At 41.7% G+C, this 25,219-nt stretch overlaps 2 protein-coding genes across 3 annotated transcripts in view; one reads left to right on the forward strand and one right to left on the reverse strand.

The window, feature by feature from the left end:
* The window catches only part of LOC127055578 (uncharacterized), a 433,156-nt gene that overhangs the window by 370,077 nt on the left and 37,860 nt on the right, over positions 1–25,219 (forward strand). The window lies entirely within an intron of this gene.
* PRELID2 (PRELI domain containing 2) overlaps positions 1–25,219 on the reverse strand; it is a 47,080-nt gene that overhangs the window by 12,901 nt on the left and 8,960 nt on the right. The window contains exons 2-5 of one of the 2 annotated variants that reach the window (XM_050962875.1): positions 24,244–24,285; positions 19,035–19,092; positions 16,616–16,689; positions 14,076–14,236 (exon numbers count right to left, since the gene is read on the reverse strand). In XM_050962875.1, coding sequence (XP_050818832.1) covers positions 14,076–14,236; positions 16,616–16,689; positions 19,035–19,080 — 281 coding nt within the window. In that variant the 5' untranslated portion in view covers positions 19,081–19,092; positions 24,244–24,285. The remainder of the gene's footprint in view (positions 1–14,075; positions 14,237–16,615; positions 16,690–19,034; positions 19,093–24,243; positions 24,286–25,219) is intronic. The other variant, XM_050962874.1, reaches the window with a different exon arrangement.

The raw sequence follows: 25,219 nt of genomic DNA on the forward strand, positions 1-25,219 counted from the left end.
CTAGCGAGGAAGCTTTTGTTATGTGAGAATTTATGAAAAGTGTCTACACATGGAGCAATGAGTGCATTTGAAATGAGTTTAGGGCCCTTCATTTTCAGTTTTTATTTAAATTGAATTTTTCCCCAGTGTTTATTACAACAACAACAAAAACAGATGAAAAAGCAGTGCTAAAAACTTAATTTTTCTAGGGAAATATCAGCATTTATTGTGGTGGATGGAAAAACATGGGGGAAGTATTCTGTAGATTAATGCTTTGAATTCTGTTCATCAATGTGGTTTGCTGGAGAACTAAAACAGAATGCCACCTCTGAAGAAAACACTCTCTCTTATCCCCAAACAAAACTTTTCATTTGAACAAACAAACAAACAAACAGTTTACTGTTTTAGACTTAGAACTATTATATTAGAACTATAATATTTACATTTAATAATTGGGCCACACCATTTGCAGCACATACACTCAGCTTTATCCTTTTCTCCTTTTTCTTTTTCAATTTTTGACTATTTGTGTTCTGAAACATTCTGATACAGATTTTCATTTTCTTCCCATTTTAGTGTGTCAAATCTTTAAACCGTTATCTGCTAACAGCTTGAAGTGTGTACGTGGTGGGCATGAGATTCATCAGTACATTTAGATGTGCACACCCTTCAGAGTTTGTGTATATGCCTGTTTGCTTATTGTGTGTATCTTCTAATACATAGCCTTACTTCAACATGCAGCTTTGCATATACACAGAGACTAGTGTATTATCGTAAAACAACACATTGCATGATGTATTTTTCCTAATAAAACCAGTTTATATATAGATAAATAAAATGATATAGAAGTAGGGTAAAAAAAAAAATCAGGGGAAAAAAATGAACACTTTGTAAAACCCAGGAATTTTTAGGTAAAAACTGGTTTAAACTGAAAACGAAGGGGCTTGCAAGTATGTACATCTTAATGGAACAAGTGTGGTTCTCCAGCCATTTCTGGGCCAAATAATCCCAGTAAGGTTCATCTGAGGGGATCTGGATACTCTTCTTAAGAGCCAAACAGCAAACAAAGGTTGTGTCGTGGGGTTACGTCCCCCTCTCCTCTTTCAAAAATCCTTCCACATTCTGGAAACTAGCAGAGTTCTTAAAAGCAGAGATAGAAGGTCAAAGTGTTTGTGCTGTCTTGCATTTCCAGTATTTATGGACCTGGATAAATTCCTTCCACAGAATATAGACTAGGGGAATGGCTCTGTAAAATCTAGCAGTTCAATCCAGCACTTTTACAAGCTGTAATTTCAAACACAAGCAGCCCCATTTCTGTAATAACAAGGACAGTTTTCAGATAGTCTGTCATAAACTGATGCCAAAGTATTTTAAAATTCAGGGTGGGCAGGGGCCAAGAGATGGAAGAGAAATTAAAATTGTGAAGTCTGAATCTTGCAAAGTCTACCAGACGAGTGGTGTCCTTGATTGATAAGATGGAATACAAAACATTTCAAAGCCTTATAACATTTTGTTTTAGGAACATATGAACAACCATAGTGTAACAAGCCAGTAGACCATCCCCTGTCCTCTCTCTGACAGTAGCATATATTAGGTGCTTCCAAGTATTGGGCGGGGGGGCGTGCATCCAGCCAATTCTGTAATACAGTAACACTGAAGAAATTTCTTCCTGAGTCCAGCTGCTTACCAACTTGTCACCTGAAGCACAACTTCTCACCTGAAGCACCTGAACCCCACAACACAATCTTAATAGCCCTTATAATTTTTGTCCTGGCTGTGCTGCATATTTCATAGATTCCAAGGCAGAAAGGACCATTCTGATCATCTAGTCTGACCTCCTGCATAGCACAGGCCACAGACCTTCTCCAAAATAATTCCTAGAGCAAACCTTCTTAGAAAAACCATCCAATCTTGATCTAAAAATTGCCAGTGATGGAGAATCCAGCATGAACCTTGGTAAATTATTCCAATAGTTAATTACTCTCAAGGATATACATTTACACCTTATTTTCAGGCTGAATTTGTCAAGCTTCAATTTCCAGCTGTTCGATTGTTTTATCCTTTCTCTGCTAGACTGAAGAGCCCATTATCAAATATTTGTTCTCCATGTTGATACTTATAGATTGTAGACAAGTCACCCCTTATCCTTCTTTGTTAAGCTAAAACAGACAAAGCTCAAGTCTATCACCACAAGGCAGGTTTGCAGCTCTCCAATTTCCCAGCATCCTTCTTGAATTGTGGACACCAGAAACAGACACAGCATTCCAGCAGAGCTTGCACAAGTGACAAATACAGAGATAAAGATATATCTCTAATCCCACTCAAGAGTCCCCTGTTTACGCATCCCAAGATTGCATTAGCCCCTTTGGCTGCAGCGTCACACTAGAAGCTCATATTTGGATGATTATCCACCACAACCCCCAAATCATTTTCAGAGTCACTGCTTCGCAGGATAGATTACCCAATCTTGTAAGCATGGACTACGTTCTTTGTTCCTAGATACACACATTTAGCTGCATTAAAAACATGTATCATTTGTTTGCACCCTGTTTACGAAGCAATCCAGATTGCCACCTGACCTCTTCATTAATTTATCACTCCCTCAGTTTGTGTCTTTTGCGGACTTTTAACAATGATGATTTTCTGTTTCATCCAGGTCACTGATAAAAAAAATAAAATGTTAATAGCGTAGTACCAAGAATGGATCTCTATGGATCCATGCTAGAAATACACTCGGCTCAATGATTCCCTGTTTACAATTAACAGAAGTCTAAGTATATTGCATCAGCATTATTACCTTTAGCAACCAAACTTGTAATCTCATCAAAAAAAGGAAATCAAGTTAGTTTGATAGGATCTGTTTTCCATAAACCTATGGTATTAATTATATTACACTCCTTTAGTAATTGAGTCCCATATCAGCCATTACATTATCTTGCCTGGGATCAATGTCAGATTGACAAGCATTTAATTACCTGGATCATCTTGTTTACCCTTTGAAAATACTGACACAATGTTCACTTTCTTCCAGTCTTCTGAAACTTCCCCAGGTGTTCTAAGACTTATTGAAAATCAACAATAATGGTCCAGTGAGCTCCTTGGCCAGCTCATTTAAAACTCCTGGCTGCAAGTTATCTAGACCTGTTGATTTAAAAGTGTCTAACTTCAGTAGCCACTGTTTAACATACTCCTTTGGATGTTAGTGGAATGGAAAGTGTATCATCATCATCATCTGGAGACTATATAATCTGTTTTTTCCCCAAAATACAGAATAGAAATATTTATTGACCACTTTTGACTTTTCTGCATTATTACTGATAATTCTGCCACTTCCATCTAGTAAGAGGGCAATACCAAGGTCAGGAGTCTTTTTGTTCCCAATAGACCTAAACTCCTTGTTGTCCTGAACTCTGCTGGCTATAGATTTCTCCTTGTGTCCCTTTGCCACCCTTATCAATTTTCTACAATTCCTAGCTTTCAATTAATATTCACTACTATCAACTTCTTTTTTCTTCCATGTTATATATATTTTATTTTTTATAGCTACCTTCTCTTCCCCTCTAAGCCAGGTCAATTTTTTTAAAACTATATGGCCTTCTTCCTTGGCTGTGGATTTTTTTGCATCTAGTAAAGTTTTCTTAAACAATTTCTAAGTGTTCACATTCTTCTGATTAATTTTTTTTCCTCTCACTTATACAGTAACACAGCATTCACTGAGAACAATTGCAGGGCAACATTTTGGGCTTTAGTTCATTTTAATGAATTGCAGAGGTTAGGTTTCCAACACTGTATTTACATCTCAATTGGCTAGTTCATTGACTAACTTATTTCTTCTCCACAAATTCACATTAATGACAGCATATTCACCTAACCATCTGTCACTGTTCTGATGGCTTCGGTGGATTGACAAGAGATCTCAAAAGACACCAAGAAAAAAAAAAAATCAAGGCTAGCCAATAATATGGTATTTCTGTACAGAAATACCAGAGAGAGTGTAGTCTTCAGAAAAAAAAAAGAGGCACAGGAAAATCTTTTTCCAGTGCCCAGGAAAGCAAAGCAATGCATAGATACCATGTGTTGAAGCAGATACCTGTTGTAATTCAAAACAGGTACAGTGATTCATTTCACAATGTCTCACTCATTTGCCTGATCATGCCATTTTAAATGCTCTCTTATTTACTTACAGTGGTGCCCAGTAGGTGCTAAAAAGCTTTCCAAACTCAGGGTCCTTGCAAGTTCGTCTGAGCATGAATTTACTTTGCAAGAAAAGAAAAAAAACTGCAGTACTTAGCATAACTGTATCCATGTGTACCTGAACAGAAACATCACCTTTGCTTTTGAGAGGAAGTATGGTATTGTAGGTAAGGCATAAGAAGATCTGGGCTCAATTCCAAGCTCCACTACAGACTTTACTATTTGACCTTGGACAAGTCACTTAATCTCTTTATGCTTCATGCTTCACTTCCCAATCTGTAAAATGAGGATATATCTTCCTTACCTCCCATGAGGTAAGATAATTAATGTTTGTGATTCTCGGAATGCCTCAAAGACTGTGGCCTTGGCTACACTGGAGAGTTGCAGCGCTGGTGGGGGCTTTACAGCCCTGCAACTTACTCACCGTCCACACTTGCAAGACACATACAGCGCTGTATCTCCCTGGATACAGCGCTGGCTGTACTCGTCCTCTGCCCGGGGAATAACGACTGCAGCGCTACTGATGCAGCGCTGCTCCGCCAGTGTGGCCACCAAAAGTGCTGTTATTGGCCTCCAGAGGTATCCTAGAATGCCTGCTCAGCCACTCTGCTCATCAGTTCAAACTCTACTGCCCTGGCCTCAGGTGACCCGCCCTTTAAATGCCCCGGGAATTTTAAAAATCCCTTTCCTGTTTGCTCAGCCAGGTGTGGAGTGCAATCAGTGAATCTTTCCAGGTGACCATGCCTCCACGTGCCAAACGAGCCCCCGCATGGAGCAATGGCGAGTTGCTGGACCACGAGGGGTAGGGGGAGCCACTGTGCCGCGAGGGGTAGGGGGGACCATTGCTGCACACAGGCAAGCTGCACAGGGGCCAGGGCGGAATCTGCATTGCTGTAGAAGAACCTCCCGCTCTTCCCAAGTGACCCGCAGCAGCGAGATATCTTCAAGGATTAACTCCTGTGGGAAATGTTGGGAAAGAGTGTTCAGTGTAGGTGCCCCCCACAGCTGTTTGCTTTCCCCAATGAACAGAAACCCCAGCACAGCCCAGAAGCAATCAGTCCCCCTTACTCACCATTTCAGGGCTCCTGTAGGTTATGTGCGCTCTATTTGGTATGGAAAAATTATGCTGAAGTGTGGGAATAACTGTCTGAGATATAAACAATGCTGCCTCTGTTAACTGTTGCCTTTTTTTCCTTCCACAAGCAACCTTGAGTTCTCAGCTGCCCATGTTAATAGCAGCTCAAAGACTCCAAAACCTGCGGAAGAAGCCGCAAAAAAGCAAAAACGAACTGTAGCAAACAGTTATGGATCACTCTGCCAGAGAGAATAAAAAACTGCAGGACTGGAGGGAAAGGGAAAGCAGGATCCACCAGAGAAACACAGTAGCCAGGAAGAAAAAGCACAAAGCAGCTGAAAAGCATCCTGGCGCACCAAGCGGACTCTATCCAGGCGCTCGCAGCTATGTAGGCAGAGCACTATCGCACCACCTCCTCCCCATCCCAAAGCTCTCTCTCTTGTGCCCCAATGTCAGCTCCAAACCCCACTCCCCAGCATCCAGGTTCTTACCTCCACCAGCTGCCTCCAACACCTGTACGTTCACCAACCAGCCCTGGGAACTACGACCCTTACCCTCTGCACTCAACCCCCATCACCATGCAGCATTTTCATCCTGAAGTGCAGCAGTCATTGCACAGCACTCCAGACAGGACATATGCAAACCTGTAACTGTACAGTTCCCCACCACACCCCCCTGCCCTTTTAGGTTCCCAAAATGTTGTGTGTCTGTGAAGTTATTTTCTTTTCAATAAATGAATTCTTGACTTTGAAAACAGTCTTTATTATTGCAGAAAGTCAAAGATACCTTAGCCCAGGAAAGAAACAGGCACTGCAAATCAGCTTAGGAAAAACAGATTCCTACTAACACTGTAACCACTGCACTTCACTCCCGTGCAAGGCACCAAACATTACTGTAGGTTTTCAGCCTCAAGTTCGTCCCTCAAGGCATCCCTGATCCTTGAAGTCCTGTGCTGGGCCTCTCTAGTAGCCCTGCTCTCTGGCTGTGCAAATTCAGCCTCCAGGCATTGAACCTCAGAGGTCCATGCCTGACTGAATGTTTCACCCTTCCCTTCACAAATATTATGGAGGGTACAGCACGCAGATATAACCGCAGGGATGCTGCTTTCCCCCAAGTCCAGCTTCCCATACAGAGATCGCCAGTGCCCTTTTAAACAGCCAAAAGCACACTCCACAGTCATTCTGCACCGGCTCAGCCTGTAGTTGAACCAGTCCTTGCTCCTGTCAAGCTTCCCTGTATACGGTTTCATGAGCCAAAGCATTAACGAGTAAGTGGGGTCTCCAAGGATCACAAGGGGCATTTCAACAGCCCCTACTGTGATCTTCCGGTCTGGGAAAAGAGGCCCTGCCTGCAGCTTCCTGAACAGGCCAGTGTTCCGAAAGATGCATGCATCATACACCTTTCCAGGCCAGCCTGTGTAAATGTCAATGAAACGCCCACGGTGATCCACAAGCGCCTGGAGAACCACAGAGAAACACTCCTTCCGATTAATGTACTCGGATGCCAGGTGCGGTGGTGCTAGAATAGGAATATGTGTCCCATCTATTGCCCCTCCACAGTTAGGGAAACCCATCTGTGCAAAGCCATCCACAATGTCCTGCACGTTCCCCACAGTCATGGTTCTTCTTAGCAGGATGCAATTAATGGCCCTGCAAACTTGCATCAAAACGACTCCAACAGTCGACCTTCCCAATCCAAACTGGTTCCTGACCGATCGGTAGCTGTCTGGAGTTGCCAGCTTCCAGATTGCAATAGTCACCCGCTTCTCCACTGGCAGGAGCAGCTCTCAATCTCGTGTCCCTGCGTCGCAGGGTGGGGACGAACTCAGCACACAGTCCCATGAAAGTGGCTTTTCTCATCCGAAAGTTCTGCAGCCACTGCTCGTCATCCCAGTTTTCCATGACGATGTGATCCCACCACTCAGTGCTTGTTTCCCGAGCCCAAAAGTGGCGTTCCAAGCAACGTGGTGTCGTACGCATCAGGCGACTCGCAATCATCGTCGGACTCCTCATCACTTTGGAGCTTAAGGAATAGCTCAACTGCCGAATGTGATGTGCTGGTGACACTCGTCAGCAAAGTCCTCAGCAGTTCGGGCTCCATTTCCCACAGAAATCGCGCTGCACAGAAACCATTGGGAGAGTCACAATGGTGCCAAATGTGGACGGAAAAACTGGGATGCAAAGTGATGCATCACGGGGTGTTGGGACAGGAAGCAGAATGACCCGCACCCTTCTGTCCCCTTCCCACAACCCACGGTGCCAAAATGGGATGAGGTGCTCTGTGGGATAGCTGCCCATAATGCACCACTCCCAACAGCGCTGCAAATGCTGCAAATGTGGCCACACTGCAGCGCTGGTGGCTATCAGTGTGGCCACACTCCAGCGCTTTCCCTACACAGCTGTACGAAGACAGCTGTAACTCCCAGAGCTGCAGACCTCCAAGCGTAGCCAAGGCCTTTAAGGCCAGAAGGAACCATCATGATCATCTAGTCCAACCTCCTAGACATCACATGCCACAGAACCTCATCCACCCACTCCTGTAATAGACCCCTAACCTCTGGCTGAGTTACTGAAGTCCTCAAATCTTGATTTAAAGATTTCAAGTGACAGAGAATCCATCATTTACGCTAGTTTAAACCAGCAAGGGACGCACTCCCCATGCTGCAAAGGAAGGCGAAAAACCACCTGAGTCTCTGACAATCTGACTTGGGGGAAAATTCTTTCCTGACCCCAAATACAGCAAGCAGTTAGACCCTGAACATTTGGGCAAGACCCACTAGACACCTGGGAAAATTTTTCTGCATTGAGTCAGAGCCCTCCCCTCTAGAGCCCTGCCTTCAGTGGCAGAGATGTTTGGTAATAGCAGTTGCGAAAGAGCCATATGCTCTTGTAAGCAATCTCACCATACCATAGTCTCTAAACTTATCAAGCCCTGTTTTAAAACAATTTAGGGTTTTTCCCCCCGCACTGCTCTGGAAGGCTGTTCCAGAATTTCACTCTTTTGATGGTTAGAAACCTTTATCCAATTTCAAGCCTAAACTCATTGATGGCCAGTTCATATCCATTTGTTTTTGTGCCAACACTGGCCCTTAACTTAAATAACCCCTCTTCTTCCCCGCTGTATTTGTAGAGAGCAATCATATCTCCCCCTCTGCTTTCCTTTTTGCTGGGCGAAACAAGCCAAGCTCCTTAAGTCTCCTCTTGTTTTGCAAGTTCTCCATTTCTCTGATCATCCTAGTAGCCCTTCCCTGAACCTGTTCCAGTTTGAATTACTCTCTTTTAAAAATGAGAGACCACAGAACTCCAGATGAGGAAAGACTAGGAAGACTACAGTGATATGGGCCATATAAGAACCTACGTAGGTTTTTAAGGACTTGGCTAGCAGGAAGAGCATTTGGATAATGTGTATAAAAAGGAACCCTAAAATGCTACAGGGCAGATTCTATCTAGATTGTAAGCTCCTTCAGGAGGGACTATCTTTTGGGTCTGTGATCCTATAGAATATAGCCCAAAGAACTCGATCCATGACTGTGGCTCTTAGGCACTATGATAATACAAATAATAAATCATCTTGATCTGAGTCACATCTCAGTCACCTTGGTATAAATCCACAGCAGTTCTACTCAAGTCAAGAGACCAACACTGTTGTTAATTTAGGTGACTTGAGTTTACACCAGCACAATGGAGATCAGAATCTGGCACCAAGTATTTAACACTTAGAAGATATTTTGCACCTACTTAGCCCCCAAAGAGTAGACATCCACTCTCAACACAGTAGTGACACCCAAGTTGCCTCTAGAATAGGCCACTGCAGAAAACATCCATCTGAAAGGAAGGGCACTTGTCACAGCAAAGCAATGCCCACCTTTCCAAAGGATGCAGGTAGGTGATTTTGGGGAATTCACACAATTCAGGAGAATTTCCGTGTGGGGAGGGCCTGTAAAAGAAGTCCCACTGTGAGTCAGCTTCTGACCTACGGAACCTTTAGGTGATGCAATTTTTAATTTTTTTTTTTAATCAGAACAGCCCAGTGTCTTGACATTTTAAATTCCTGGGCTAGTCACTTACCCTAGAGTTGCCGGCAAGGCACACTCATCGAAACCTGCTGGAAAAGCACATCACAATTCATACTAGCAAGGAGGACTTTGCTTTCATTTATTGCTATGATGCTATCATTAACTAAATCACATTAAAGCAGATTATATAAATACAATCTAGCCACAAGATGACTGAATAAGGTTTGCAATTCCATTCTTCTCTTTAGACTGTTAATGCCTTAAGGAGTTTCAAAAGAATTTGCCCATGAAAACAAACAGTCTCTTTGTATTATTTTCTGTGGTCGCATCTAGATTAAGATGGATTCTCATTCTCGGAACATCTCCCACTGTAGGCCATAATGCACAATTTTGTTACTAATCAGCACCATTTACCGTTCTCTTCACCATGCGTTACTTTTCTACTCATTTCCAGTGGCAGGTCTCCTCCACAGATTTAAATATGTCACCTCCAAAAATTTTTCAACTTTTCATCAGAACCTTCCACAGCCTCATCTTATTAAGGTGCACTGAACTCTGAAGAGCTCATTCTTTGTATGATGGAAAAATCCACATGACTGGACTTATGCAGACAAGGGATTTAAAGGAAAATTGCAGTGATTTCTGTCTCCTAGAGAACTACAGAAAACTTCACTTATAGAAGGAAGTTATAATGCAATATTTAAAACCACTTGATATGTTTCAGAATCCCTATTGATAAACTGGCCATTTATGCACTCACTAAAGACAAGCTTTTTAATTATAACTGACAGGGAACATGGCTTATAGGCAAGTAAAACAAGAGGAGCTGTAGCCAAAAGGCAAAAGAACAGCATGTTAATTGCACAGCACAGATGTAGCTCTAAAAAATAACTTCCAGAAAGAAACTGAACTTTCTTTAAAAGAGCTGTAAGAGTTCACTGCAGTTCTGTGTCTGACTGCAACTCCAACATTCTCCTCTGGTAGCCTGATAATGCAGTCAATTCCCATTTTATTCTTTCAGATGTAATTATATACACACATATACATATATTACACATATACATACAATGCCATATTTCTTATTTTATATATGGCATATAGATATGGCACTGTAATTAAATAATTATTGGTGACTTGATCACATTTGCAATGGATCAAGCAATTCCTAACTATTTCATATTCCACTGCAGTTTTCCTCCCTTGCATTTCAGCATTACTGATGCTGAGTTACCATTTCAGTCCTAGAAGACTGGGCAAGGCTATACAAGAAGGAACTAAAGAGGACAAGATGAAAGGAAAGTGGAATGGCATATATTTAAAAGAAAAAAAACATTATTTCTACCAATTCCTTGGATATTTGAAACCAAAATCTATTCGTTCAGCTTCAACCCTGAGTGAACCGGTTTGTTATAGGGTTACACGTGGGTTCTCATTTTAGGGGAAAAAAGTTAGGCCTTGTCTACACCACAAAGTTGCAGCGCTGGTGAGGGGGTTACAGCGCTGCAACTTAGGAGGTGTACACATCTGCAGGGCACCACCAGCGCTGCAACTCCCTGTTTGCAGCGCTGGCCGTACTCCCGTTTTGTCTCGGGTGTAGAGGATCCAGCGCTGGTGATCCAGCGCTGGTCATCAGGTGTAGACACTCACCAGCGTTTTTCTTGACCTCCGTGAAATAAGCAGGTATCCCAGCATACCTGAGGAAGCCTCTCTGGTAATCAAGCAGGTATCCTTCCCCACGGTTTGCTCTCGCGTTCCCCGAACCCCCCCGCAAGCAGGTCTCCTTCCCCGCGGTTTGCTCTCGCGTTCCCCGAACTCCCCTGCAAGCAGGTCTCCTTCCCCGCGGTTTGCAGGGGGGTTCGGGGAACGCGAGAGCAAACCGCGGGGAAGGAGACCTGCTTGCGGGGGGGTTCGGGGAACACCGGAGCAAACCGCGGGGAAGGAGACCTGCTTGCGGGGTGGTTCGGGGAACGCAAGAGCACACCGCGGGGAAGGAGACCTGCTTCCCCACGGTTTGCTCTCGCGTTCCCCGAACCCCCCTGCAAGCAGGTCTCCTTCCCCGCGGTTTGCTCTCGCGTTCCCCGAACCCCCCTGCAAGCCGCCCAACAGCGCTGCAGTGTGGCCACATCTAACACCACTTGCAGCGCTGATTGCTGTAAGTGTGGCCACTCTGCAGCGCTGGCCCTATACAGCTGTACTAATACAGCTGTAACAACCAGCGCTGCAAAATTGTAGATGTAGACATACCCTCAGAAAGATTTATATGAACTTTAAGCATAAAGCATCTATTTTGCATCCATTTTGACAGTTAAAGTGTTTTCGAATACAATTACAACTTTTGCTTTGTAAAATAAAGAGAAAGTTTAATGCACTGAAGTTACCTATTGATCTCATATAGCAAATCCACTCCCAAGAAGAGTTACAGATTTACAGGAACAACTGGAAGCTGGGAGTCAAAGATTAATCTTTAGAGCTCAGTGTTTACTGGGAAAGGGTGGCTGAAAATAAAATAAAATGCACAAGAGGAAACACGAACAGTCATCTGAGACTTCAGAATACCAAGGACTAGCCCTGTCTTCCGGTATGATTTCACTACTGGTGAAAAGGGGAGCAATGCCTCCTACAACGACACTAAGCAGGGACAGTAGAGAGAATGACTTGTTTCATAAAAGTTACTGTTAGACTTTACAACATAGCATTTCTACAGAGGCTACTGAAGTACTTACAGAAGGCACAGTGACATCAGACAGACAAGTCTATTCATCAGAATAAATTATTAGAATGCCCATTTCAAAGCTAGCAAAACAAATTAAGAAAAGAAGGTGAGCAGTCTACATGCAAAGTTCTTGATAAATAAGCCAAGAATACACAAATACAAAGCTGACACTTTCAAATTTTACTATAGCCCTATAGCAAAACACTGTAGAGCAGTTCAAAGTTGTGTTCATTGAATATTTCCAAGCAATGCAACCTTTGGCTCTCCCCCAAGAAATGGCTCCATCAGAAAAAGAGCTATTAGATAGACAGGATAGATATAAAGAAGGAAAGGAAGAGGAGTCAAATTTCTTGTATTTGTACATTTCATACTTCCTGGTTGAAATCCAACAGGTCCTTACAAAATGTGGCTGATAAGCTTGAATTACATGTTGGGCTGGAACCTCCACACAGCAAGTTGCACATTTAAAGTGGAAGGTACAGAAAGTGAAGATAGGACAAGCAGTACAAGTTAACCCCAACTCTGCATTAACCACAACACTGCTGAGAAGCCAACAGTGATAGGAACACATGGCTAAATGAATTCACAGGTTCTGAATATTTCTCTACTTAAAAATCACCCAAAAGACTACCTATCCCCTCCCCCACCCCAAAAACAAACAAACAAACAAACAAACAAACAATGAAATCAGTAATTCCAGCTGGCGACATACCTAGGCATTATCCACTGGCAATTTACCATAGGTGGGACTACACGCAATGGACTTGAGGGCTACTACTACTCAGTATAGAAGAATAAATATGGTTTACCCTTACCTGGGTCCACACATACCCTCTGCTCATGTTTAAGTGCAACCACTTGATGTTCAATGCGAGATACAGCTTGTATAGCCATAACCTTAAATATCACAGTAAGGGAACAGCAGCATGAGCAGGCTCCTCATAAACTCAACAACATGACATGTTGAACAGAGAAATAAACTAATACAGGTCCAAAACCCTCAAAGGTTAAGCGTTTATCTTACTAAACACATCCCAGTGCTTTTTGTAGAGATTGCACCCTAACACATAACTGAAGTTCTTTTTATTTCCTTTGTATAAGTTCTCTACTTATTCAAATGAAAATTCCACCATGGCCATCCGACACAAAGCTGAAACTCATTCAGACAAGATCTTGCCTTTACATTTTTCTATTTCACAGGCTGGGAATTGTTAAACTTAATGTAAAATCTACTTTCCTGATTTCTGCACAATATCCTATGGCAGCAGAGTGCAGCAGTCATCATTCGGGCTTGCCTATTCTGTTTGTGACTTATGAGAAACAGATGGATCATGTTGAGGCTGGGGTAATTTCTCAGCTTCAGCCTCTAGTTTCAAGGCCTCTCAGTTTAATGCCTGATTCAAGAGGGAATGGCTTTTATACTGAAGACTGACAGGACCAAATTATAGATACCTTTTACGTACAATGTAGTCTTCATGGCAATCTTCTTGTTCCCCAAATGTGGGATGCAATATGGGTACAGCTACAAACTACTTTTCTAGGAAACCTGAGAAACCCCAAAGCAGGCTCACAGGCCCCAGGACACTTTCTACACCATTCTTGTGTTTGTAAGGACAAGAAGTTTGTCTTCTGATAGCAAGGTTCTCCTCTCCCATATTCAGTCTGTTCACATCTGCAAGGAACTGAATTTATTTAGGCTAAAGATGAGGCCTTTCTTAAATGTCTTCACAATTTTCAGCAGTAACATAGGCTGTACCAGAATACCCTGGTAGGTTTCACAGAGACCACCACAAGGCAAAATAAATAAAAAGCAATACTTACATTGCACACTAAGAGTGAATTAAGATGGAACAGTGTTAACATAAGGGACAAATTTCAACTGGTCATTAGTAGAGATGAGACCAAGCCAAGAAGACTTAGAAAAAAGGACTTGAACATTCCCAACATCTGAAGGCGTTTGGGTGCAGAGATTTAATTTAGACCCATCTCTAGTTACCAGCTCAGAAGGCAAAGTGGAAAACATTTTAGGGCTGCATGTCATCTTTGACACACTAGATTGAGTATAACACACACACACACACACACACACACACCCTTACCAATTTGGATTTTCCAAGCTTTCCCTGAAGACAGATTCTTCACTTAAAGATGCATATTGTGTCCAGGTAAGGCAATGAGACTTCATAACCATATTTCTTTCCTGCATATTAAGCCAAGATTCTTCCTCTAAGTAGATGTCAGATACTTTTAAGACACTGACCTGTCAAGTGTAAGGATAACTTTCAAAACTCAGAATTTTGAGACCAAACACTTTCACATATTTAGAATTTATTTTTATCCTTGTATGCTAAAACTGAGAAGTAACACTGAGAATGAAGGCACATCAGCGGCAGCCAGTCCTTAACGATACACATTGACCTTAATAGATGCCAGTGAGGTCATGCAAATGTTCAAAGATTTATGCAAACTGCTCAGTCCCCAGCCAGATTTCCTGGACTGCTAAATAAATGATCTAGCTACATCATGTTTCATTTCTAACTGGTTATGGGCTATTTAAAATGATGGATTCTAATAGAGCCCATTCACTACTATTGCATGCAAGACACAATTAGCTAAAACTAAAATGTGCAGCACAAACCTATGTCTGCACTCTCCTGTTTCTGGGCTGCTCTGGGCCCCAAAATTGCTTACTCCCTGAGGAGCTACTTAAGTTACAGCGGAGTGTTCCCAGCTGCCTATGGGCAGCAGCACTGCCCAGAATCCCCACAGAGTTGTATATTGTGTCTCAACCTCCAACACACCCCTCCTGCCGAATCATGCTCTCTACCATGGGGTTTCAGAGGATCATCAGAAGCCAGCTTCTGACTGTCTTTCTCCGCTCCTACACTGGGAGAATTCCTCCTCAGCCAGACCTGATGCTTTTAGAACTCATTTACTCTGTTCACCCTTCTACACAGTGCACAAAGGACAGAACAAAAGTGAGAATCACACCCTTGGATCATTTTGCATTCCATATCCGGTAGGTGGAAATTTACTTTTTTCCTGCATGGAAGAAGGATATAAAATAAAGACACAGATATAATGGGCATAAATGCTCTTGTACTAACTATAAGAAAAGTTACAAGCTGTTAATAAAATTAAAGCTAATTTTCATCAACTGACATTTAATTGAAACAAGGTGGGTGAAGAAATATACCTTTTATTGGACCAGCTCCTGTTGGCGAGTGAGACAAGCTTTTGAGCTACACAGGAAGGGCTGTGTGCAGCTCGAAAGCATGTCTCTCTCACAACAGAAATAGTTGGTCCAATAAAGAGATATTACCTCACCCACCTCATCTCTCGAATCTCCTTAGACTGACACCACAACATCGCTGCACACAAAGAGCGAGGGCTCTCATCACTGCAGTGCAATTGAGATTCCTTAGGTCACCTATATTGAATTTGCTACACTCCCACTCACCAGGTGGGGAGACCTCATATTTTCTAGACTGAATATTTCTAGGGATGGCAAAGGAGTGTAGAAATGGAGTGGAGTTGAAGTGACATTGCCGCGTTATAAATGTTGGTTTTGATTGTGACACAAGTGTCTTGGATCAATCAAAATGATTTTCTTTTCAAGATAGTGTATTTTTTGCTACTTATGCAAACAAAGAACACAAAGAGCATTTCTTTCAGCTTTGACCATGAATACAGCCAATGAAAATACACTCACAGCGTTTGCAATTCAAAACACTTCTTTGCCATGTTCATTTTTCCCCCATATGTTTTTTTGGTATTTAAATAAAAATCCATGGCAGCATTTCTGGAGTGGTAGGTTTTGTAAGAGACTGCAGAAGTGCCAAACTCAAGTACTGAAAAGTCTTGCACAAGGTCTCCCTCCCCCCACCCCAAAAAAAATCATGAGATTCACTTTAAGATAATAATTTAGGGTTATTTTTACTTGAATTTTGGTTTCTGAGACTTCAGAATATACTTGGGTCAAATTTTCAAGATTCTCTCTTCTATCAAGAGGGCTAGAAACAAAAGCTAACAGTTTCAAGTAATCACAGGACTCTAGGAGCTGAGCTTTATCAAAAAAGGAAAATACTACAAGGGAGCTGGCAACCTTTAAGATGTTTCTACAAAACCTATTATTTGGGGGGTAACGTCTCTTTAAAACCCTCAGTTCACACAAAAAATGGCAATTACATAAATTTTATAAAACATATACAATTATTCAAAATCACACTTTAGTAATAGCCACACAGATATCTTCCAAGGTCTTCCAGTAACCTGCTTCCATGAAAGGATAGCAGCTTGCTTTAGGAGAGAAAACAATTTAAAATAGTCAAGATGAATCCTTCAACAATTTCACAGGTACACAAGAGATGCCACCACCCATATCTTAATCTGTGCAAGACTGCAGATTTGTCCTTCCTAACCAAATGTAAGACTTATTTGTACAGAACCTTTTCCTTATTTTTCAAAGAAAAAATTTTGTAACTTTCTTCTGGCTAAAAATCTGGTCTTTTCACGTAAATTGCATCACAAGCCTGTATCAGGATTGTTGTTTGGTTTTTGTTTTGTTTTCTTAAGTATCACTTTAAAAAAAAATCAATATAATCCAAAACCAAGCTTAACCTGGATTTAAAGTAATTACCTTTCTTAAGATTTCCGGAATTACATTCTGACATGTTGCAATTCTCCTTCTGTAAATAATCCCTGTGGACAAATCTGATCATAAAAAAAAAAAAGAATAAATAAGACAGATTGAATAGCTAGCCTGGCAAATGTTGCCTTTTATCTATAAAAATAAAATATCTGGAGATGTTAGCAAGAGAATGAAACTGCAGACAGGAAGGCTGGCAAACGAACGATGCATTAGACTGTGTTTTTTATTAATTATTATTATTTAGAGTAGCCACAGTATTCTTTCTCCTTTGCAAAACAAAGTGGTAAACAAGACAGGTGCTGACAATCTGGGCTCAGTCTCATTAGGAGGGTATCTGTGCCCATCACTACACTATAGCACCCCCTACCAGCCAGAGAACAAATGGTATTTTACAAACATATTGGCATGTATACTAGTGTTTGTAAGGGGCACAGCATTGCACACAGCCAAACTCAGCCCTCACGTAAGTGGGCATGAAAGCATTGAAGTCAGAGCTGGATTTGGAACATAGCAGCAAAGGAGTTCATTTTCAGTGGCACTATTTTGTTGATGATCTGGGAACAGAGGAAAAAGTAGAGTGCAAGTATTTCAGTCTGTATGGACTGTTTAACAGTCAGCCCATGCCTGGACCAAAACGTTGCTTTCCACTTATTTCATTCCACCACTTAATATTCTCAAATACATCCTACGGGCACACAGAATACACTCCTTCTTACTACAGCAAGTTCTTCTGACTATTCATTTATTTTTATATTGAATTGGGCCCAATGACAAGGACAAAGCTATCTATTAAAAATCAAATGATAGTTATTTAGCATCATCAAAAACGTGACTGGCTTTCAGGATCTCTTTGCATTTTAATATTTAATGAACCAGACCAAGTACAGAAACCTTAGTATGCTGTGAAAGGAGAAGCCAACTGGCAGATGGCCCAGTTTAAAGAGAGTTCTCCGTGATAAAAGAATGTCTTCTCAAAATGTTTATCTGGTGGGATCTGTGGGCTGTGAAAGGGCTCTGATGGTACACTGGGTAAATATTAAATATGAGATGTTTACATGGCAAATAAACCAGTATCTCCCAAGAAAAGCCCTGCTTAGTGCATATGGGTACAATTTTACCCTCAAAATACATTTTTGCAAGTGTACCATTTTCACTATGTCGGGGCTGCTCAGTGATACCATGCTTGCACAAAGCAGAATACTGGACTTAAGACCCATCATGTAGATCTATTTTAGGTACGTACGTGGCCATTTTACAGATTGGGAATTGAGGCACAGAGACACTAAGTGATTTGCCCAAGGTCACACAAGAAGCCTGTGGCAGAGCAGGGAACTGATCTCACATCCCCCAGGCTCACCACTGGACCATCCCTCCTCTCAATGTGAGGCCAGAGTTTAGCCCTACATATTTCATTTGACTGAAAATGGTAGCAAAATCAATAAACTTTGTTTGTATCTCTTCCCCAGAAAGTCATCACACTAATCTGGGAGACAGAGGGTCTCTATTAGAGCACTCATGAGCAGCTTGGGCCGTAAGGTGAAATACAGAAGTCCTTCTCTCACCAAAAAAATGAGAGCTTGAGCGCATTTCCAAGAGCAGAAACAGAGATTGTTTTTTGTGCTGAAAAAACTCTTTTGTATGGATGTTATTCCCCCATATTTTAAAATAAAATGGCCCAAGTCTATATGCACTGTATATCAGGCAGTGTGCTTAAGTGGCAATTTTCCAGTGTGCCTACCAGTAAATCTATTTTAAATTACAAACACAAACACTATCTACCCATTAACAGCAGCAAAGGCATCCATCTCACCACAATTCGCCACCTGAGCAAGTGTCCCTTTTCCAGACAGTATCACGAACGTTTCGCAGTTGGAGAAATCTAAATGCTTTACACTATTTTAGAAGTTCCGGTGGTTAAAGCCACTGGGGTAGGAAACAGGGAATCTGGCTTCAATTTCTGACTCTGCCACTGTCTTATTATAGGATATTGGGCAGGTCACTGAACCTCTGTGACTGTTTCCCCGTCTTTAAAATGGAACAATCATACCTCCCTTTCACACACACAATGCGAAACCAAAGTAATCAAATGCCTGTTGATTTGGATCACTTAGGGTTGATCTATATTGACTTCAGTGTGCTTTAGAAATTCACTGAGAGCGCTACAGATTGGAGTCATTACAGACCTCTACACTGAAAGTAAGTAGTACAAGGAGAATAGGCAAGTCTTGCTTCTAACACCCTCTGAATTAGCTCCCAATCTAAAAAGAGAGAGTGTAAATAAGTGTTAAGCTCTTTGGGGCAGAGGCTGTCTTTTTGTTCTGTGTTTATATAGCACCCTGCACAATGGGGTAACCACGGCATTACTGAAACACAATGATAATTATGACAACATGAATAGGTAGCTTACCTGTTTTCTCTTCCATGGTTTTTATAGCTGTGACATGTTTCTCCATGGGACTGGGATACTAGGTAAAAAATGTACAGTGTCAACTACTATATTTGTCACTTGGGTAAGAGAAAATTGCTAACACTCACTTGTTAAATCAATAAGCATTTTCATGGTCTCTCAATGGATAAAAGGAGCAGGTTTGTGTCAAAAGCGTGCAGTGTTGCTAAGAGGAGAAATTAAAAATATTTTTAAAATGTACATTTAATTTATTGTGGTGAGGTTTGCTTAGCCTGCAAAAAATACCACCCCAACCTTCAGTCTCATTACAGAACACTCATATTAAACAGAGATTTTAAAGTCTGAGCCAGCATACAGAATACCCTCAAAGCAGAAACAGAGTAAGATTGACCTGTATCACATGGTTCTAGCTGACCATAGCTGGCAAAAGTGCCATAACTCCGTGAGTCAAATTCATCCCTAAGGAACTACACCAGTGATAATTTGGACCTTACGGTTCCTGCAGTACAGCACCTGTAAATGCTGCTGAGCATGCTTACAATACAGTTCATAGCCCAAAGTTAAGCAGCAAGCAGGAAACCTGGTTTACAGTGGCATCTGGAATGCAAAATACTGTATGTGAGCTTTTTATGTCCTGCAACATCTTTAAGATTTCTTCTAGAAAGGAAGACGTCACATCATACAGTAACGTACCTGTGGGTGTGCACATCCCTCCGCTCCAGCGGTTGGCTTGAAGAGAGGCTAACAAAACTACCACTACTGCCTGTGGCTGCTAAGGAAAATCTCCTTTACCTCAAGTAGCAGAGTCATTTCAGAGCTGAAGAAATGAGACTCTAGCTCTGACTCTGCAAGAGAGAGTGTGTGCAAGAATTATGTAGACATTGTATCAAATGTCTGAAATATATGGACTCTGTAGGGCACGCGACCTAATACGGAATGTTTTATGTGGAGAAAAATAGAGGCAAGGCATGAGTAAGCCATTTTGGACTCCCTGTTGGCTTGAAAAGAACTATATTACCCATTGCTAAAAGCACCAACATTCACATGAATTGATGCTTTATGTTTTCGATTTCAGCAAAGATAAATCATTGCAATCCAACACGACTCAATAGGAACTGAGCTAACATAAATCCCAGATTAGTATTGAGAAAATACTGAATGCCAGATAAAGATTAGCATTAGACAAAAAATATAAAAAGAGTGAAAGGAGGTGGGAAAATTATATCTTAAGACTAAACGAGTTAAGATAATGCAGTGATTACCAGTTACAGATGTTGCAACATCCTGATTTAAAGTAACCAGGAATTCTGGAGGAAAAGGGATAAAAATCCCGGAAGAGGCTAATCGACTCACCCTGCAGTACCACTACAATTATTTTTGTTGCCGGGAATAAAAGTTGGATTTAAAAAAGGAAGTATAAATCTGTAGACTCCTATTATGCAGTTAAATCAGAGGCTTCTATGCAACATGCTGCTTTGAAATGGCACAAGTAGTTGTATAATTACATTATCAATGTAACTTACACTCTGTAAGGCCCAATTGTGTGAAACAAAAAGCCATTTACATAAATCTTTCACTAAATAGCAGACTCTATTACCCAAGTATTTAAAACAGAAACAGACTCAATTTCCTACACAGCAGAGTATAAGAAATGGTGTTAAGAGCCTATAAGCAGATGGAATGGTTCAGTGAGCGTAGCAGTCACAACAAAATAGACTTCTAAGCCAACCATGTTCTTCCCCCAAGGATTTATTTCCTGAGGATCTTCAAGTATAACAGCAGAGAGCAAAACTCTCACTCTGCCCAATTCCTCAACCCTGGAGTGATTGCATGGGGCAGCTGCCTAGCCCCAAGGCACTGGTCCCTACCACTGCAGGTATTGCGGTTCCAGCCCTCCTCCTGGGGCTTGGCTACACTTACTCCCTGTCCACACTGGCAAGGCACATACAGCGCTGTATCTCCCTGGCTACAGCACTGGCTGTACTCCACCTCGGCCTGGGGAATAACAACTATAGCGCTGCTCTTGCAGTGCTGGGGTGCCAGTGTAAACAGTGATTAATCTTACTACGCTGTAACTGACCTCCGGAACCTTCCCATAATGTTTTTTAAGTAAATATAACACTTTGTTTTGTTGTGATGCCTCTCTTTATTTTGTTGTGAACTCGGGGCTCCCAGAGCTGCTTATCTAAAAAACAAACACAGCTACTCTTTGCTCGAGCAGAGGCAGGCAGAGGGATCCCTTCGGAATGTTTGCTTGAGGAGAGAAGCGGGGGGGGGGGGGTCCGTTTTGGAGCAGCTGCTTATCTGGTCTGAAGGCTATTTGCATTTAGTGAATGAGAGAGGGTGAGGGAAGGGGTCAAAACTTTTTAAAGGATTGAAGGCTAGTGCTGTGTATCTTCAAGTCCTTAGAACTTGCAAGACAGGGAGCTGACACAGCGTCACCTCCAAAAAATCCACTCTCTCTGTCTCCCCCACCTCCCTGTCACACTCCACCCCACCCCCCTCTTTTGAAAAGCCCGTTGCAGCCATTTGAACGCTGGGATAGCTGCCCATAATGCACCACTCCCAACACAGCTGCAAATGCTGCAAATGTGGCCACACTGCTGGTAGCTGTCAGTGTGGCCACACTGCAGCGCTTTCCCTACACAGCTGTACGCAGACAGCTTTAACTCCCAGCGCTGTACAGCTGCAAGTGTGGCCAAACCCTTGGAGTCTGATTAACCCGAGGGCTCTTGCCCTTGAGCATGAGTTCAAGGGAAAGGGGAAACTGTGCTGGAGTCAACTTTCCTGCACATCAGTAATCAGGCAGGGCCTATGCACATCATCACTACAACCATTTAAGCAAACGTTATCTCCGTGTTGCGAGCTATTGCTAAATACCATAAAATAATGGAGAGGCCCCAGCTTGCTCTCTCTCATCATATTTTACTTCCAAAAACCAATCAACCCACCGACCCATCAACATTTAAACATTAAGGCTGCAAATTCAAAAAAAGCCAAAGCTGCAAAGTTAGAAGTTAAGAAGTGCCAAAATTAACGTTGTCTGTGCAACCTTAATTCAGCCCTCTTGTGCATATCCATTACGATTCAATCTTTAGTCACATTAATTTTTTCCTTCCTCCAGATCCCTAGCTCCTGTCCCCTCCACTTTTGTGCCTATATGCTTCCCACCTCCTCTATTCCCGGCTCCTCTCCCTTTCCCCTTCCTCCAATCTCCGCTTCTCTCCTTCCCTCCCGTCCTCATATTTCTCAGCCCTCTACATTCCGCTGCCTGGACCCAGCAGGCAAAGCATTGAGCAAATTGCAGAGACAATCTCTTTACTTCCATTTCTCATGCATGGTGCCCCAGTGGCCTGCAGCAGCCAAGAAGAGCAATTATGGGGAAAGTCTGGCTCAATCTCTGCATCCCCCCTCCTGGATGGAGCATGCTCAGTACAGACAGAATCTTCAAGAGTGATGAACAATCAACATGGCATTAGAAAATGCCCACGGTTATACAGGAGAGATATGTTTGCTATGGGTGATGAAAGGGAGATAGTCATTCAATGGTCCACATGCAGTGCCTCTTCTTATCTTTGACTTGACTGCTAGTGCCTTGGTTTTCTGGTGGTAGGATATGCAGTGCAGTAACTTTAATTCCAAGTTAAGAAAAAATTGAGTTGAAATCATTTATAAAGCATGACTGTTTCTTTTATCTTTACCATCCCCATGAAATGATTTGATGCCATCTTGTGGTTAATTCTAGAAAGGCACTGAATTGGTCCACTCCATAGTACTTTTATTGAGGCCGGAATGGGAGGGTGCAGAAGAGACAGAAGTGAATTTCGGGAGATACAAAAATTGGCAGAGGCAGGATGATTTGCACATATTGCTACTTGGTTTCATGACAAAACAGGTGGGGAGAAATGTAGTGAGACTGCTGCTATCTTTCACCTCACCCTTTAAAGTAGGTTTCAGTATATAAAGCTGAGGGCTGCTAAGATTTCATTTAAATGATTGTTTTAAAAGGGTAAAAGACAGCAAATGGATGCAGCAGTATCAAGAGGCTGGAGCAGGGACCTGGAGAGAAGAGATCTGGGTTCTATATCCTCACTTCCTTTGTGCTTGGCCAATGAACTTTTGCGTCTCAGTTTAGGCATAATATTTACCCATCACTGTAAAATGCTGAAACATGCCATAGAAACTTCAAAGTACATTTTATGGGGAGGAGTGTTTGGGTACTGGGGGACAGTAATTGATAAATACTAGTCCTCCATGAAAAGTAAATAAATGATTCATTGTAATGGCGGCTGATTGACTTGAAGTCTAGTCCATTTTTAAAAGTGAGTTTTAAATAGTTTCATATTCTACAATTGCCGTGGCCTTCCTCTGACAATTTGTATGGTTTTACAGACAGGTTTTCCTATTTTTAAAAACACTGTTTAGCCCTCTACTGCCACGTGAAAGGCCCAAAGAAATAATGAGAGAAATTAACTGATTAGGTAGGAGAAACAGTGAAACTGACTTTCACAAGCTGTCAAATGCACACACAGGGTGGGGAGAAGACTTTAAAAATTAATTTTTTATCTCCAATTAGTCCTTAGGTGTCAGTAAGACTCCAGGAAGAGTTATGGGTCCAGTTTGTAGAACAGGAGCCAAAGATGTTAGCATATAATCTTATCCATGCTGTGCTGGCTTTCACACATGATCTACAAATTCATTTGTCATTTCTAATAAATAAACTAGACACAGAATCATAGGACTGGAAAGAACCTCATAGGTCATCTAGTTCAATCCTGCCAGGAGTGCAGGGGACTAAGTATTATCTAGACCATCCCTGACAGGCGTTTGTCTAACCTGCTCTTAAAAATCTCCAATGATGAGTTGTACTGGTGATTATCCTGCTTTGTTATTTATTGAAAACTAATTCATTTCTCATTTTATAGAATGCCAACAATGTATAATTATTGCATAACTCTGTTAACTCCTAATGTTCTGGTCTTTCTGCAAATCCAGTGACTTCTAAAAACAAAAATCACAAAAATCAATCATGTATATTCTTTGCAAATAGGACTTCCATTTAGAAACTAAAAAAAACCCACATACTTTGTTGTTCCTTTAAAACCGAAGCAATTTGAAATAATGATCCTAAATAACAAAGTAAACTGAATAAAGTGCATAAAAATAAGTTATGGAATTAAAGAGATATTCTAACCACAATGCTACTTACTGGGAGTTATTTGCGGGAGAAGAGACTTCTAGGAGTGTTTAGCTGCGGAGAGAAATCCACGAAGCTTACATGTAATGGTATATACAAAAATTAAGTATTTCAAACGAAGGAAGAGTTGATTTTACATGCAAGATCAAATGGAGCTCAAATAAATCAAAATGGCAACATCAAAGGCTGGCAAAAATAAAAAATAAACATATATTCTGACTGATTCTCCTTTTTTATCCCAGAGAAATGAAACACAGACATTGCCAAATCAGCTCAACCTTTTCAGGCTTCACAAGTGTTTTCGCGAATACATTTATTTTTATATATCTTTTTTTTTTTTTTAAAAGGTCTAGCAAATCCCTGGCACATCAAGTAATCTGTGATAATCAGTAGCTACATAAGCCTTTTCACATATGGATATGTTTATTTTAATCACACCATTTGTCACACTTGAACAAAAATGTTTGCTTTATGGGGCAGCTGCTGAGTTGGCATCTGCGCTCACCCAAGCCTCCAAAGCACTGGAAAATTACTATTAATTGTATCACCATATTCCTAAACTTACAATCCAAGTAACACAGTATTTGCACTACATTGGATAGCCATGTAGTAGAGTCCATGCCCCCTACTGATGCCTTCCCAGCAGCTATCCACAGAGCATCAACCAGAGAGGAGTAAGCATGGTCAGTAAATTTGAACAGTTTCAATTCTCCACTGGAAGGAAGCAGTGTGTTGTGCATGCTGCTGCTACCCTACACCACAGCAGACCATCCCTAAAGCATAAGATGGTGCTGCTATTTCATTCCATGTGATTCTAGGCTTTGCTCCAATTCCTAAGCTTGGACCCAGGGCTTTGAGATCATCTTTCAGAGGTAAAATACTATGTGCCATGCTATTTAATTCACATGCAAGAACAATATATATACACACACCTCTAGCCCGATATAACACTGTCCTCAAGAGCCAAAAAAAAAAATCTTCCTGCGTT

The sequence above is a fragment of the Gopherus flavomarginatus genome, chromosome 7 (assembly GCF_025201925.1).
Source record: "Gopherus flavomarginatus isolate rGopFla2 chromosome 7, rGopFla2.mat.asm, whole genome shotgun sequence".
Lineage (NCBI taxonomy): Eukaryota > Metazoa > Chordata > Testudines > Testudinidae > Gopherus > Gopherus flavomarginatus.